Source organism: Anopheles moucheti, chromosome 2 (genome assembly GCF_943734755.1).
Source record: "Anopheles moucheti chromosome 2, idAnoMoucSN_F20_07, whole genome shotgun sequence".
In the NCBI taxonomy this organism is placed as follows: Eukaryota; Metazoa; Arthropoda; class Insecta; order Diptera; family Culicidae; genus Anopheles; species Anopheles moucheti.
In genome coordinates this window covers 25267692-25284083 of record NC_069140.1, presented here as the reverse complement: position 1 = coordinate 25284083, position 16392 = coordinate 25267692, and the positions used below count along the sequence as shown (strand labels likewise).

At 45.5% G+C, this 16392-nt stretch overlaps 2 protein-coding genes across 5 annotated transcripts in view; one reads left to right on the top strand and one right to left on the bottom strand.

Annotated features, from left to right (window-relative positions):
* LOC128299835 (uncharacterized) overlaps window positions 1–13513 on the top strand; it is a 48395-nt gene extending 34882 nt beyond the window's left edge. The window contains exons 2-12 of one of the 4 annotated variants that reach the window (XM_053035949.1): window positions 3821–3956; window positions 4027–5618; window positions 5701–6025; window positions 6359–6850; window positions 7472–7651; window positions 7729–7986; window positions 8420–8719; window positions 9019–9310; window positions 12589–12820; window positions 12901–13303; window positions 13375–13505. In XM_053035949.1, coding sequence (XP_052891909.1) covers window positions 3821–3956; window positions 4027–5618; window positions 5701–6025; window positions 6359–6850; window positions 7472–7651; window positions 7729–7986; window positions 8420–8719; window positions 9019–9310; window positions 12589–12820; window positions 12901–13303; window positions 13375–13438 — 4274 coding nt within the window. In that variant the 3' untranslated portion in view covers window positions 13439–13505. Of the gene's footprint in view, window positions 1–3820; window positions 3957–4026; window positions 5619–5700; window positions 6026–6358; window positions 6851–7471; window positions 7652–7728; window positions 7987–8419; window positions 8720–9018; window positions 9311–10459; window positions 11744–12588; window positions 12821–12900 lie in introns of those variants that run through there. The other 3 variants (XM_053035951.1, XM_053035950.1, XM_053035952.1) reach the window with 3 other exon arrangements.
* Window positions 1486–3548, bottom strand: LOC128299837 (splicing factor 3A subunit 3). The gene is made up of 2 exons (XM_053035953.1): window positions 3336–3548; window positions 1486–3255 (listed from the first exon to the last, which is right to left on the bottom strand). The coding sequence occupies exons 1-2, from the start codon at window positions 3429–3431 to the stop codon at window positions 1897–1899; spliced, it is 1455 nt and encodes a 484-aa protein (XP_052891913.1). The 5' UTR covers window positions 3432–3548; the 3' UTR covers window positions 1486–1896.
* Window positions 13514–16392: the final 2879 nt, after the last annotated feature.

Genomic DNA, 16392 nt, shown 5'->3' with positions numbered 1-16392 from the left:
GAACTATGAACTCGACAGACATGCTGAATTTTTTGTAGATATGTGATTCCAAAGTTTACAGAGCTCCTGTTCAGAAAACTTAGTACAGAATCGCTTTCCTTTTGAAAATGAGATTTGAGTCTCCAGGACACTCCAGGTCTATCTGAAACGATTACGACTTTACCAGTTGAACGCGAAGAACATGTAATTTTAAAATCATTTGCTTTTGGGGTTTTCCTAAATTCGCCATACCGAATATTTCGTATAGAACATGACGGTTGCGGAGTCAACGAACCTCCAAAATAAAGCTGCCAGTATATTGCCAGTTTGCTGAAAAAATTCAATTTCCATTCTGAGCGAGTGTATCCGTCTGTTTGCACACAAGAAACACACACTCAACCTCAACAGTTGCTCCAAAATGGCAATTCACACCTCCAGCCAACGATAGCGAACGGTTGTGGTGACAACTGTGTAAATAAAATGTGGAATAGTTCTCGTATCCTTCTCAGCGCACACGCATGTGCTAACTGTTAACATACACACTCCGTGGAAGGGGAGGTTTTTTGGCAACTGTGTATCGATCATGTAATGATTCGTCGAGATCATTCCGATTGTCCATTGGAATTTCCCCTTGTAGTGTTAAACATTCAAAAGCGTTCAGAACGTTTCGCGATTGTCTGGCTGCACCGTGAGATGATGACTGAATGGCTCTGATAAGTAAGTAAAGGATGTTTTCATAACAGCGGTATAGAAACGAAACAATCGCTTCTCATTATTTCGCGCTAAACAGAAGTCTTCATTAGCGATCAAAGTGCTGACTTTGAAAGCATGTCTCACTCGCGCGGCTATTATACACGCGCTAAACGTCGCAACGTGGTTGCGCACACGAATGTCAAGAGTGTCGCTTAAGCGTAGCGATTTGAAAGTAATCGATTTCTGCCCTCTGGCAGCGTTCGGACAATTAACGCTGCTCGCTGGAAGCTAACGTGCCCCACTAGAAAGGCACTAGGCGAGGTAGTGTCTTGGTTGTTGCTTTAGTTGAATTGAATTAGTTAAGCAAACGCATGCAATACCGCGCGGGTTTAAGCTTCACTCCTTTAAATGTTTCCCCAGAGCCACGATGCTTGTTTTGCACGTTGTTAACACCTTCTCGCAAAAAAAAAACGCTGAATACGTTGGCACACAATTCAACTGAGACAGAGCGGCTCTTTGGCACAGCGGATAGCGGAAGTAAAGCGTGTAGAAAAAAAACGACTCTTTTATGTGTGTTAATTGTGTGATACTTTGCACCCTAGGATGAGCTGTTACAAACGATTTGTTTATCACGCTTTTGTGTTTCATTGTCAAACACTCAAACTCTACCATATCATTGCAGTATAGTTGATTCTTCTTTAAATATTTCGTTCATTCGGCACTTCGCTTTTTGATGCACAATGTTGTTTGCTGCATTACACTTTTTTTAAATGTATTGTTTACTTTAATGTCGGAACAGTAGCAAAGTGTTTATCAGTAGCAGATCATATTTTATTCTATCTTAAGCAAAGAAGGTGACACAAATCTTCATAATACCGGCGGCATGTTGATGATCGGAATAAACGGGCAAAGAAAAGGTTCTTCTTCCTCGTGCTGCAAACGGTTAAATTTAGAACTGTGTTTCGTGAACGTTACTCTTGCACTTTTTCAGAGTTATCCTTTTGCGGGTGTATGCAAATGCCGACGCTTTCATGTTTGCAAACACGATAGAGACCACCTTTGGATGCAAGTTACGAAACCTTGCGGCACTCGAAACGTAAACACCGTGCTTGGATTACACGATTGGATCATTCCCACCGGTGGCGCCAAATGAGGCGGGAGAGATAAGTGTTGCTGTTTTGTTCAAGCACATCGTTCCCAACCGTTCCGATTGTGTATCCGCTTCTACAGCAGTCCCTGCTTTTGCAGATCAAGGTACACTTTCTTGCTGAGAATGTTGCCGCGCGAATCTTCGAACTCTTCCTCGTTCGCCGGCACCCACATCTTGGAAAACGTTTGCTCCTTCACCTTGTCCCACAGAACCAGTGCGTCTTCGATCTTTGTAATGTTGGCGAAGTGAGCCGTGTTCGGGATGCCCAGACAGCGCATTCCGTGAGCGTGCCGCCACTCGGAAAAGTGGTTCTGGAACGCTTTCGGACCGTTGTACTTGTAGTTGCCACAGATTTCACACTCGTACGTAAAGTGCAGCTGGTGCAACTTGTACAACCAGTACGGAATCGGTTTACCGTCGTAGCCGAGCGGTAGATTCTTTGGATTGTACGGTATGCCGTCGTCATCGTCCGATTCCACCTCGTCCATACTATCTTCGTCGCTCTCGTCGAGCGTGTAGCGGGCCTGCTTGCGCTGCAAATTGATTTTCGTCTCGTAAATCTGATCATCGACTAGTTCCGCCAGCTTCGCAATCTTAAACTCCAGCAGCGCGATGTCCTTCTCCTTGTTTAGGTTCATCAATCGCTTGGTTTCGTTTTCTTGATTTTTGTCATCTTTCGAGGAGAACAACCGTTTCGCTCGCTCGTCTAGGGTGCCGCCACACTTCATGCCGAGTGCCTGCAGAGCGGCCTTGAGTCGATCTAATCCGAGGTATGTTAGATCTTCCCATTTGGAAAATTCGTGCAAATTGATCAGCGCATCATCGTCTACGTCGCGCACCTTTTCCCACCCGGACACGATGCCATTTTTCCACATATCTTCAAACTGAAGCTCGTTTCGCTTCACCGTATGCTCCAGCTCGAAGAACAGCGGTCTGCTTCGGGTGATGAAAGAGTACAGATAATCGTGGAGCAGCTGCAGGTAACCTTTGTACTTCAGGTTCTTCAGTTTGCGTGAAATGTCGGCAAACTTGTTGAACTCCGATAGGTACGTAATGTAGTCGATTTTGTTAATGCTCTTCAGATTCACGAAGTTATCGTAGCATTCGTGCAGATCGAGATATTGGCCGTAGTTTTCAACGTCACTGAATTTCACCACCTCGGCCAAGTACGCCGGATCGTTCAGTTGCTCTTTCAGCTTGTCAAACTCGATCGATGCCGGTACTGCCACATTGTTGCCATGGTTGGAATGGAACTCAATCAGCCCATTGAATTGGCTGTAAAACTCTTTAAACTCGTTCACGCTCATGTTTGTGATTTCCTGCTTCCGTTCACCATCCTTGTCTTGGTACAGTTCCAGCAGAGACTTTGAACACGTTTGGTACCTTTCCAGATAGATTTTGATTCGATGATCTGCAAGCACTTTCTCCTTCGTCTGTTTTAGTGTAGGATAAATTGAACACACCGATTATCTTTGGATAATATGGATACTACACTATAGTTACGCTTACTTACCGTCTTCTTGGGTATCATCAACTCCTCCGACATGGCCATTACCAAGCGGTCACACTCTTCATGCAAGCGGCGCTGTATTTCAAAGATAGTTTCCATTTTCGATTGTCTTCTTTAGTCCCGTTGAACAATGCCGAAGGCAATGAAAATTATTGACCAAAACACCAGGGAAAACACTGAAAATGCCGAATTGAAAATGGGTTTTGTTGAATACGCTCCAGCAGACGAGAAAAAACAAAACTCTTTGACAGATGGCCAAGAACTGAACACGCATATCGAACCGCATGCGCCCGAAGTATCCCGAAGCTTGACAGTGCGTTTGAAGTTCGAAACAAAATGGCTGCCTGGAAGAGCGCCATCTAGGTGTGAACAGTGAAACCACTGCTGTGAGGAATTTCAAATATGAAAAATCGGCTTACATTCTCCAATAAAACAAGAATATTAATAAAAATGTCCTTAACTTTAATTTTTTTTCTTTTGATTTGCAGTGGTATATGCCGACTATGCGTCGTCTGGCCGTTCGTTGCAGTTTTTAGAAGATTATATAAATAAGGAAGTTTTGCCGGCGTTTGGTGATATCAGCTGCATATCGGCCGTTACAGGATTGCAATCACATTTATATGAGTAAGTAAACAGGCACTCTGTACTTGATTTATTTTTGCGAATTGTACAACACCTATCACATATCCAACAGCAATGAAGCCCGGGACCTGGTGCGTGCAGCGGTCGGTGCCAATGGAGAAGATGAGATCGTTTTCTGTGATAATCCCGCTGAACGTTTGTGCTATCTGCTGTCGAATCCTAACGTTTGTGACCTCACTCCATCACAGTTTCACAACAGTTCTCACAGTGCCATTAGCAATCTTTCCCTCGGCGCGTTGCACCAACAGTCACTACAGCTCGGAACTTCGCTCCGGCACAACAGTTTCTCCAATACTTCCAACCTGTCGGACAGCGTGGTAGATGTCAGTAGCCAGCACCAGCAGAGCCTGTCGGTAGCGCCACCGATCCTGTTCGTGAGCACCTCCGAACCGGTAGCCAACCTACGCTCGTGGATCGATGCCGGTTGGCAGATCGAGCGTATAGTGAAAAACCATGAAGGATTCCTGGATTTGGTTGATTTGGAGAAACGGTTGCAGCACTACTCCGAGTCACGGCGAAAGATGGTCGGTCTGTTCTCCGGTGCGTCCCGGCTGACGGGCATTCTGGCGGACGATGTGGCAACCACGATTCTACTGCACCAGTACGACGCCCTTTCCATATGGGACCACTCGATGGCGGCATCATGTGCACCGATCTGCACCAACCCGATCCTGCCCGGTGCACAGAAGGATGCCATATATTTCCACTGCAATCGACTGGTCGGTGGAGTGCAGGCCCCCGGGGTGCTAGTCATTAAGCGTAGACTAATCGAACACAGTACCTCTTTTCTGACGGATTCCGTCGGTGTGGTCGGTGCGGTACGAGCGGGACTCGTGCTGCAGCTGAAGGAATCGCTCGGCTCGCAGGCGATCATGGGTCGCATGGAGAAAACGTGCAAGCAAATGTTGGCCCACGTGCGTACCATTCCGGAGATTGCGCTGCTCGGTCCGCCGTGCACAACGGCCAAACGGCTCACGACGCTCTGCTTCATGGTGCGCCATCCAAGGGGTGCCTTCCTGCACCATCGGTTCGTGGTAGCTGTGTTGAACGATGTGTTCGGTATTCAGGCCACGGCCGATAATATGGTTAGCGATTCGCTCGGTATCAATCCCCAGCTGATGGTAGAGTATGAAAAGCTCCTGAACGACGAATCCTTGAGGGCGGGCTGTCTGCATCCCGGGTACACCCGCATCACGTTTCCATTCTTTATGCCCGAATCGGAAGTAGCCTTCATCTTGGAAGCGCTTAAAATGGTCGCAACCGAGGCGTGGAAGCTGCTGCCCCAGTACGAAGTGGACGAACAGTCCGGTGAGTGGCGACACCATTCAAACTCGCTGGCAAAGGAACGCAAATGGCTCGGTGCCATCCGGTACATCGATGGGAAAATGTTGTTCTCTGACCGGCGCATTTCGGGCCCCGGTTCATTCCCCCAGAACTACTCCGACTGTTTGCAGACGGCGCGGAATCTCTTCAACCGGGCACGTAAAATGGCCCAACGGTCCACCACGGAGCAAATCGTACTGAAGCACCCGAACGCGGCAATGGAGAAGCTGCGATGGTATATGTTGTCGGGTGAGGCGCACGAATTGCTGCTAGGCCATTCGCATAACGTAAAAAACACCGTACCTTTCGATCCTACTAGAAGTAAGTGTAGTCGTAGGCATCTCGAACGGAACAGAGTCCATGTACTGATCACACTTTTTTCCTATTGCAACATTCTTCACAGTACCTGAGAATTCGTCGCTGATGTTGATTCATCGACACCACAGCCTGTCGGCGTTGGACATTAAACGGTTCAAGAGCCGCAGTCTGCCAGCATCTCCGCTGCAGATAGCGAACCGTCGTCAGAACTCATCCTCCCCGTGTCAGTCACACAGTCCAACGCCGACGTCATCACCGCCCATGGTGCGGTTTTCGGTCGGAGGTGAAGTCACGACCTTGCTCAACCCTTCCCCGATGGCAACGGGCCATAGCAGCCATAGTACCTCCGCCGGGATCGTCCCAGCTTCTTCCGGACCCATCGGGCGTGACATGAATGTCAGCCGTAACAGGTAAGATTCGTGCAACCGTCCCCAGACTAGACGGTGTGAGCATGTGCGTGCGTAACTAATCCAACACCAAAAGCAGTTTGGCTGGCTGGTATGAGAGCCTGCAATAATTAATCTGCTCGCTGCCGCCCGTTCTGCACGTTCAAGAGAGTGATGCGATCGGTTCGATTATTACACTACGTTCATTTCCTGGATGATCCATATTGTTGTACGTTAGCGGTTACTTTTATCTTAATCACATTCATATGCGCGAGCTCTGCACCGATGGGATATAATAGATTAACTTTTCGTTCCACCGTATATCGTGCGCGCGCGGCTGGATAATATGCACCATAGATGTCACAGCTGGGGAGCGGCCAGCTATCGCGCACATACTGGTGGCCTTACTGCACGGGACGTGACCGTAAACGCAGCAACGCAGCGTAATACTACGCCCGACGGACACCATGACACCAAACAGCCGGCCACTTCGATTGCCCCGACCGGCAATGCGAGTCTGCACGCACTGGGGCCACAGACACGTGCGAGCCTTGGGTTGGTGGAACCACAACAGCATCTACCGTACAGCGTACAGCGATCGTATCAAACGCAACAATCGATGCCGGCACCGTCACAGCAGCAACGGCCGCCACCGCTGCGACGCCCACTGTCGGTGGTGTCTACTGCACCGATTCCGCTACCCGGGACGACTGGCCGGCTACCGAAGCAGAGATCCTGCTCATGCAGCAGTCAGACGGACGTTAGTCTGCAGCACCAGGATAGCGCACCACTGCCGGGCACGGCGTCACCGACACCGAGCCTTCCTAATCTACGTTCGCTAATGGGAAGGTTAGAACCGAAGTGCTGTTTACACACGTTGCTGGTTGTAGTCACACAATCCGTCTGCATCCCTTTACTCTCATCCGTATCCTTGTTTTTCGCACCCTCATGCTCGCGGCTTTCCGTTTAACCTTAATTGTTGCTGCATCCATTCGGAATATCGTTATAAGTTTTATGTTTTGCTATTTATTAGACTACAATACGCTGCATGGAATATCTGTTTTTTATTAGTTAATTTTTTATCAACTAAACCGTCTTCTGTGCTCTCGCCAGAACCGTCTTCGGTGTGCTTCTGCATGTACGAAGCTGGAGCATAGTTGCGTTAAACGATTTCCATCGATAATAGTTAACAGAATGGCTTTCAACAATTGCTTCTCGTTTATACATCGCTTTTCATAATTTGAATTTGTCCGACTTGCATGTCCAGCGCCGTTGTTTGTGTTTTTGTTTTTTTCTCATCAAGGCAGGCGTGGCTTTCTTCTATCCATGTCACTGTGCTTAACCATCTCCCGATGCTTCGATGTTCGTTACTGCAAATGCGCTACTATCTACTAAACCATTCACATTTTACATCACTTCTTCTGTATCTCGTCTATTTCTCCATGTTCGCGTTCCATTGCACTGGTTTAGCAGCTGCAGTGAGAGTACGGAAGATATCCAGGCGTACGTGAAGGAGATGACGAAGGAGCTGGCCACCGAGATTAAGTCCGAGATCCGGGAGGTGATCAGCAAGGTGGAGGACGTCCTGGAGAGTACGGACAGCATTGAGATGAGCAGCTTGCTTAACTTTAATTCGCTCGGACAGTTAAGGTAAGCGTATGTCATAATGTTGGTGGACGTAACTCCATACTGCCAAATGCTTAACAATATGTTCTCTTGATCATTAGCCATGGACCGGTGGAAAACAAGCGCGATTCCATCTCTACCAGTGATGTGGTCGACTACTTGCGCGAGTTCAGCAAAGAGATGACGAACGAGGTGAAGTCCGAGATACGGGATGTCGTGAACGCGGTGGACGAAATCATTTCGCCGGAAGGATTTCTTGGCTCGCGCAAAAACTCACCCCCGGACATAGTGCGCAATGGGGCGGCTAGTGGAACGGTCGCCACCAATCACGCACACCCAGCAGCTGGAGGACACAAACTGTAATTGTCGTTTCGGAACCGGACGATCTTTTAGTGTAGTAGTGACGCGTGGGAATTCGTTTTTGGTTTTGTCTCGCTTATGTTATTGTAATGTTGTCGGTGATGTTTCGTGTGCTGTTTACTGGCACGGCTTTAGCTCTCTCTCTTTCGTTTTGTTGCCACTCCACCCCGAAAAAAAACATGCCGTAAGCTAGTTAAACCACCGATCGCTAACGGGAACCATCCACGTTCTCTCTTTTTGTCTCTTTTTTCTCTCTCTCTCTCTCTTTATCTTCCCTTCTGTCGTTCCCTTCCATCAAACGCATATGTGTTCTGTTTGTTTGTGTTGTCCGTCGCTTGCATAAAACAAAAACACGTCACATAATCCTTCATCCTTCATGTCGCCCCTCACCCTACACATTCCACGCTTGTGACGCAAACTAAACATCTATAGCTTGATCAAACAACGGTACAGCGATATAACGCCGGATGCCAAGATCCATCGGCCACGGTCGGCCGACAACGACAATAGCAAGCATCGTTCGGAATCGTTCCCGAGACCGAGTTCGGCCGCCAGTCCGGAACATATGGGCCTAATGGGGCCACCGCACCATTACGCCGTTGGTGCGATTGGGAAGAGTTTCGATCCACGGTCCACCATGTCCTCGCAGGATTCGGGTATCAATATGAACTTTTGTGAGTCAGCCGAGGAAAGTAACCGTGCGCGCGTGGGACGAATGGCCGGCAACGATAGGTAAGGTTCTTCTTCTCGCGGGGAGATTAAGGCTCTAAAATTCGAAACGAACAACTAACATGGATCATGAACATAGGCGGTATTTGATCAGCCATCTGTGATGTTCTGGAACTCGGGCATGTTGGCTAGTGAAACCTTCTTCATTTAGTTGCTCCCTGGTGTTAAGAAACGGATTAAATGTCTTTGATTTTAGTGGAAAATGGGATTGTTTGATAATCTGTCCGATGGATGATTCGATGAAGCTTACTAATGTTCTCCTTTTTCTCCTCTCTCCCTCACACTCACATGCACACACATAGAATACGCACAGTCTCCGCCGATGTGGACAGTTCCAGCAAGCACACCATTCCACCGCGACGACTCATATCGGAACCGTCGGGTGGATCGATCCTAGAAACATCTCCCAGTGCGGATGGTGGTGCTGGCCATACAGACAACGGTACCACCGGTGGCAAGAACCCGCTCACACGTCAGCAACACGTCCTCAACCGCACACCGTCGGGCGATGCGGGACCAATCGTTCAGGCACCATGCGTCTCCACCATCCAGTGGCACCAGATGCCGAAGGAAGTTTGGAAGCAGGCAGCCGAGGTTAACGATTAATTTTGTGCCACATTACCATTTTGCCTGCAAATTGCTTCGTAACTTTCGGTTTTCCTGTCCGGTCTCGGGACGTGGCCGTTCATGTTTCCATGTGTGTGTGTGCATGCATTGCTGAAAATTAGCGCATTTATCGACCAATATCGACCGGATTGTACCCGACCGCCGCTGAGTGAGGTGGAGGCGCGTTTGTTTTGTGGGTTGGCACACCAGACACAGCCCGTGCAAACTATTCGTGACACAATAGACCACTCACAAACGCACGCACCCGCACGACACACACACACGTACATGACTGTAAACCGGGAGATGGTGGTGTTGCACGTTTCACCGACAAAGCGAACCTTTACTGATAATTCGTGTTACAAATAGCTTGCTAATCATCTAAACGACAGTGAAAGTAAAATGCAAACAAACCACACTAACACTAGCCAGTTTGGGTATTGGGGTATTGGGTCGGCTTATTAAATTGGATGCAATACGTAACTACTTTGCATGCCATTCGTAGTACACGCGGCAGTACTGTGCGTGATACCCGGGACTAGAAAGGGGTGTTGTGCTGCAAATGAATGTATTACTAATTCATGTAACAAATGTTTTAAAAATTATAACTAACACAATTCATTACCCTGATTTTAGGTGAACAATAATGAAAGAGAAGAAGAGAGGGCCAGAAAGAGAAAGAGAGAGAAAAAAGAAAAGAAAAATGTGAGGCGAGAGATAGTGGAGATCGTTAATTCGAGTTAAAAGTCGTTAAAAACTATTGTTAGGATGTAATATGTTCTTATTTTTATCCACTTTACCATTTAGCTAGCGTTTAACTTGTACAAGTTATGTTTACATTGTTTCTTTGATGCATTCTTCTCATCCGATCATGTTTTGGCAAAAGAATGTTGGTTACTGTGTGTGTTTTATTATTTTGTTTTGTTCTGTTGGCGTTACTGTTATGTTTGGTTTTGTACTTTACGAGCACGATACAGTCAGTTTTCCGTGTTTCATTGTCTCGTTTAAAGAAGTTTGTTTTGTTTAATGTACTTTTATTTCTTTCTCTTATTCCCCTTATGGTTTTGTTGCATAACGTTCTTCGGTTCTATCTTGCTCTGTTGCTGTCGAACGTCGTGTGACAATGCGGAAACACAGTTGTTCGTGAAGTTGGCCGAAATGTTTGAAATATAAGCTGAGTATGTGTGCCGGTGGATGGCTTGTGGCAGTGGAAGAGATTTGCGGTGGAAGAGCTATTAAATCTACACTTCACGGATTGTTTGTCCCACCACTTCACGAACGAAAATCATATTGACGGTGCTGAAACAAGCTACAGCCCTTTCCGCCATTGGCATGCCAAGAGCATCGGCCACAACATGAAACCAGTCAAAACAAACAATTAGAAAAGGGTGTAACTTTCGATGCAAAAACAAAAACAAAACAGATGTAATACTATCCAAATTGAAACTATTTTCTACCTGAAGTGCTGGTGTACATCTTTTGTGTTTGCATCATTGCTGTATTTACTATTTACTATAAGTCTTCGCGCGCTATATAGGAGCGAACATTTCCTTGCTTGCAATTGTAAACTAAAGTATGTGTATATTTATCTGTCCCCAATGTGTGTATTGTGGAAACAGTTTCCAGCTGTGAAAGAGTTTAAAGCTTTTGATAACGTATCGGGTAGCATAACACATGTTCAGTCATTTCGAAGCAAATGCAACAGAGACAGGGAGAAGATTTATGTAGATTGTTCGTCGGGAAATGTAATCTTCATTATTCTTACAGTGCGCCATCGTTAAGAGCAAGCAAAATCACGAAAACTGGTTTGTGATATAGGGCAGGAAGCGAATAATGCTAGAGATAGAGACAAAAAATATACATATATTTCACAACAAGTTAATCAAAAAATAACTTTTTTCTTAAGTAGCATTTTTAATGTTAAATTTTCAAACCGAAATCAAATAGCTTTGTACATTATAACACATGCCAGGAACGCCGTAGCATTTGATTGACAGCAGTGAACAGTTTTAAGATATGAGCGGTGTAGAATAGAGTTTTTTGTTTTTGGCAACAGTACCGTAGACTTCTCCTAATGGGTTGGAACTTATTTTCTTTTTAACTAATGGTCGCTCCTTACTCTCGGAGCTGTAATTTCATAAAAGGGACAGCTTAAAATGAAAACTTATTAGTATTTCGCTTTATTTAGCTCCACAGGCTTTGGTCTGCTTTGCCCCTAGGGGTCATGCTATGTGTGACGGAAATTATCTTTGTCATTTTGTCGAATATTTCAACAGACTAAGTAAATTATTTAGCAAGGAAAAGGAAAATTATATCTTCGAAAAATAACCGTATTCGTCGGGAGGTTTAAAATTCTCCACTTTAGTTTATACAGTGACACACAGATGACGCTACTGTACGTGCGTGTCAGGTGTTCTTGTCTTGGATAAATATTTTCCGTTGCTATGAACATCTAAACAGCTGTCGAGGTAGATGGGGAAAATACAGGGTTCGCTTACGTTACATTTGGAGGTAATCGGTGGTTCAAAACATAATTTAATTGTGTTTAAGGAATCGTGAAAAGATGATTAATTTGATCATAAAATCAATCAGATCAGAGCGGTCAGAGAGATTGCACACTGTACACATAAATATTTAAAATATGCTATGTGATTTTAGCTTACATATTACAAGAATTCTAGAGGTCTAACCAGTAGTGCCAGGGAAGTCCTACTCCATGTCCAAATGGGTGACGATCGTTTCTGATAAAAACAAAAATTTTCAAGTGTATTGAGTCTCCATCGTTCCAAAATGAACACTGGTGATTAGAGCGAAAAAGGGCACTCAATCCATTTATATCACTCGAAAACCATTTATGCATCAAATCGATTAGTCATATATGATGGCTTCCATTTGTTCTATGGTTCGCACGAACTGTCGTACATTCGTAGTGTTGTATACTAAAAATTACGCTTAGCAGAAAGCGGCTTTATAACGAACCCCCTGTTGCTGTTGCTACTTCTCCATGCACGTCATTCTGTATCCTTGAGAAACTTTTCCTCCTCACTAAACACAAGCACCGCACGACGCTGGGTATGCTAATTGGATGCCGGGACAGACGAGACCGGGCTGAGGAGACCGCTCATTATTAACCGCTCGATTAAAAACAAACACGCACTAAAAGGTGGCTGGATCGGGTATCTCCGGTACGTCAGCTAGACCAGCCTGGCGCTGATGTGCTATTGTTTCTGCAATGTATTGCTCTACACGTTCTGTTTTCCCACCAGGCACTAGACGAATATCAAATGCTGCAGGAAGGCGATCGTGTCCTGGTGTGTCTGTCCGGCAGTAGCTCGTCCCTCTGTTTATTACATCTTCTGCATCAGTTTTGCCAAACCCGGCAATTAAAGGTGGACCTGGCCGCTGTCACTGTCGGCGGTGGCGACTGCGGAGTTGACCCGCGAACACTAATGCTGTACCTGAAGGAGCTCGGCGTGACGTACTTCTACGAACCGCTCGGTAGGTGGTGGGCAGACACCCATGCATTGCAGGCCTTTAACTCACCCGTGATCCCTTTGCTTACCGTTTTGCCCAACCAGCTTCACATGACTCAGTCAGCGAGCAGCTGATGCATCACGCACGACACCGGCAGTACAATGTGTTAGCGATGGCCAGCACGCTAGACAAGCTGGCCGATCGGTTTCTCACATCTCTGCTCTACCGCGGTGAGCTGTGCGCACTGCAGGCCGTACAGCGTTCCGAGCCGGCATCGACATCACTCGAGGGAGATGTGCGAACCATTCGGCCGCTGCTGTTTTTGCGCGAGAACACATTCGACGCGTTTGCCACCACGCAAAGCATGCCGTGCCGGGTGTCGCGCTCACTGACGGTGGAGTCCACCGGTGGAGACACGTTGCGCGAGCTGTTGCACAAGCAAGAGCTGATCAATCCGCTCGTATATCACAACATTCGGAATGCCCTAAGGCCGATCCTTTCACTGCGGTACGAACGTGTCTCATGGGACGCTATGAACTTGCGAACGTAATCGATGCTTCTTCGTTATCCCATTACAGCCCAACCGAAGCCTCCAAGTCGGCGTACGAAATGCTTCGATCGTCCTTAAACACGCGCGAATAGGTTGGCAACACACGATACGGGAATAAGCGGCACATCCAGGACCAAGTCACTGTTATGCTGTAACTGTAAGAGAACAATGTGAAAAGATAGAACTTGAAAATACAATTTAAAATTTGAAAACCATTGACTGAAAACTAGACATTTAATTGAGCTTTGAGAACTAATCTAAATTTCTCGCTAATTCTTCTCATCGCTTCACAATATTTCTGCTGCAAAACAGCTTGTGGTCCTAATATGAAAAATACCATTTTTTCACACGCTCCTTCTGTATCACCCAAAATAAAGAAAAACAATCCCGAAAGCATTCAACAAAAAAAAAGCCCAACCAACCGTTAATGACCTTTATGATGGATCGTGTGGAGGTACGTGCACCGCTGTGCCTATGGGGCTATCAATTGCTTATGGTCAACATAACACCTTTGTGTGGATTTCAATTTGCAAACATACGAACGCTCCCCCCCCGGGTGCCGTAATGACATAAATACGGACCATGTTTATGGATGCAATTATCATTATACCGCTCGATGGTTTTTGCTGCACTGATTTCCGCCGCCGCTGGTGTGCCGGATTTGCGACACGACGAACATGATGGTTTTGATCGAACGAAGGTGGCGTGGCGTGGAGTATCAAGCTGCTTTGCTGCTCACTTGCGATCAATTATTTCATTACACAATTCAGCATGCAAAAAGAAAAACGAGACTGCGGGATTTTCTTTTCGTTTCCTTCAAGTAGATCGTGCGATTGGAAAGGCAATTGGCTAACAGGATCGCGGGATCACTAGAAGGTAACTGCTCTGGGGTAAGAATAGATAGATGGAAGGATTGTTGTCTGGATTTTTGGGGCAAAATGAGTTTGATTCTGTGCAAAGCTTTCTCAGCGGACTTTTCCAAGCTCGCAAAAGGCTGTGCGAGTGTCCTACACCATCGATTTCATCCAGCAAAACCTTCAGAGGGGATAAACGGGAGAGCCACATTTTTTCCACGGCATATTGTAGTTCAATATTCAAATAATCCAGAAAAAATTGCAATCCAGTCTATCCACAATTATTTTTTATTAATTTGAAAAACATTTTATAAATGCAAATGGAAATGCTAATGCACGCTGCATATGCCATGCAGGTGGTTTACAATAAATAAGATATGGCGTACCCAACTTACTGAAGCACAAATCATTTTACAGGCTGTTAACATCCAGGTCCGGTTTCAAGAGTTGAGATACAATATACAAAATGTTACGATATTTTAAACAAATGGTGTACAGCACAGAATTAAAAGTTATGTTCAATAATAAGAACTTAGTTTCCAACTAATTTACTCTTCAAAACTTTCATTTCCTGTCTCAACTCTAGAATCCACCGATATGTAAATCGACGGTCATTGGGGTATATTCACTGAATTGTGTACCGTCATTTCTCGAGCTACGCGAATCTCGAGTTACGCGAAACTCAAAATTTGGCTCGTGTAATTTTGTACATGGAATTTATTTTTTTATCTGTCAAATTTCAAATCTTCAAAACATACGTTACATTTTATTTTAATAAACTTTGGTTTTGGTAAAAATCTGTTTAAATTGTCAAAATAAGCTGAGAAATATCTATTCTTATTGTGGTTCATAACGTTAAAAAATCAATCGCTGAATACTATATAAATACTACCAGTTTCCGAATGTATAGTACCAGGAGAGCATCCAAGGAAGAGGTAGCTCCTGGTACTGCGCCGTAAGGTATGCAATGTTTAAACACTAACTTTGCAACTAACTTGCAATGCAATGCGCCGTAAGGTATGCAATGTTTAAACACTAACTTTCCATACAAACCAGCTGTTTTGAGATTTCCGATACCAGGAGAGCATGTCTCTCAAGAGGTGACCCTCAGACACTCAGGCACTCAGTCACTCAGTCACTCATGAGTGACCGGCACTCATGAGTTACCGGCACTCATGAGTGACCGGCACTCATGAGTGACCGGCACTCATGAGTGACCGGCACTCATGAGTGACCGGCACTCATGAGTTACCGGCACTCATGAGTGCCGGTAACTCATGAGTGACTGAGTGACTGAGTGCCTGAGTGCCTGAGTGTCTGAGGGTCACCTCTTGAGAGACATGCTCTCCTGGTATCGGAAATCTCAAAACAGCTGGTTTGTATGAAAAGTTAGTGTTTAAACATTGCATACCTTACGGCGCATTGCATTGCAAGTTAGTTGCAAAGTTAGTGTTTAAACATTGCATACCTTACGGCGCAGTACCAGGAGCTACCTCTTTCGTGGATGCTCTCCTGGTACTATACATTCGGAAAATGGTAGTTTTCGAAGAAATTTTTCTCGACCAACGGGAAAGTTAGTGTTTAAACATTGCATACCTTTCGGCGGTTTTCGACCAAAAATGCTGTACAAGGTGCTACCTCTTCCGTGGATGCTTTTCTGGTATCGGCAATCTGAAAACAGCTGATTTGTATGGAATTTCGTTTGAATTGGTTTGCTGGTTTGTATGAAAATTCACGCCAGTGGATTGGGTATGAGGAAACAACAGGTAAAATCTTGCATTTTTTAACCATGACACTGATATTAAAGAGCGAGTTGTGTGTGTGTGCAGAGTGGATGCTTATCACCGTGCATAACTATTGTCCACAAAAACATTACTTTTAATTACTGTCGAAAACTCAGAAAGGTCAGAAAATTGTTTAAAACAATTAAACGAACCCGTTTAAAAATGGTTTTTGCTATCAACGTATTGATAATAATTTTGCTCACCTATCTAGAAGGCACCTTCCATTTAGCACGTTAAATTTGATACGGGGTTTGTTTTTATTCCTCGCTGAGGTAATTACATCTAGCGTGGGTAAATGCAAAGCAAAAGCTGAGCCTTCTACAAGAACAAAGTGAACGTACTAGTTTGCAGGTGGATTAAGCACCAGCGCGTCGTTTGCTGTTGTGATTATTGTCCTCATGGCAAAAA

Excerpts from the sequence above, each read along its gene's own strand:
- LOC128299837 (XM_053035953.1), bottom strand. The coding sequence starts at position 3,431 with ATGGAAACTATCTTTGAAATACAGCGCCGCTTGCATGAAGAGTGTGAC. Across the intron at positions 3,256-3,335 it reads TGATGATACCCAAGAAGACG|ACGAAGGAGAAAGTGCTTGC; the intron begins GTAAGTAAGCGT and ends ACACTAAAACAG.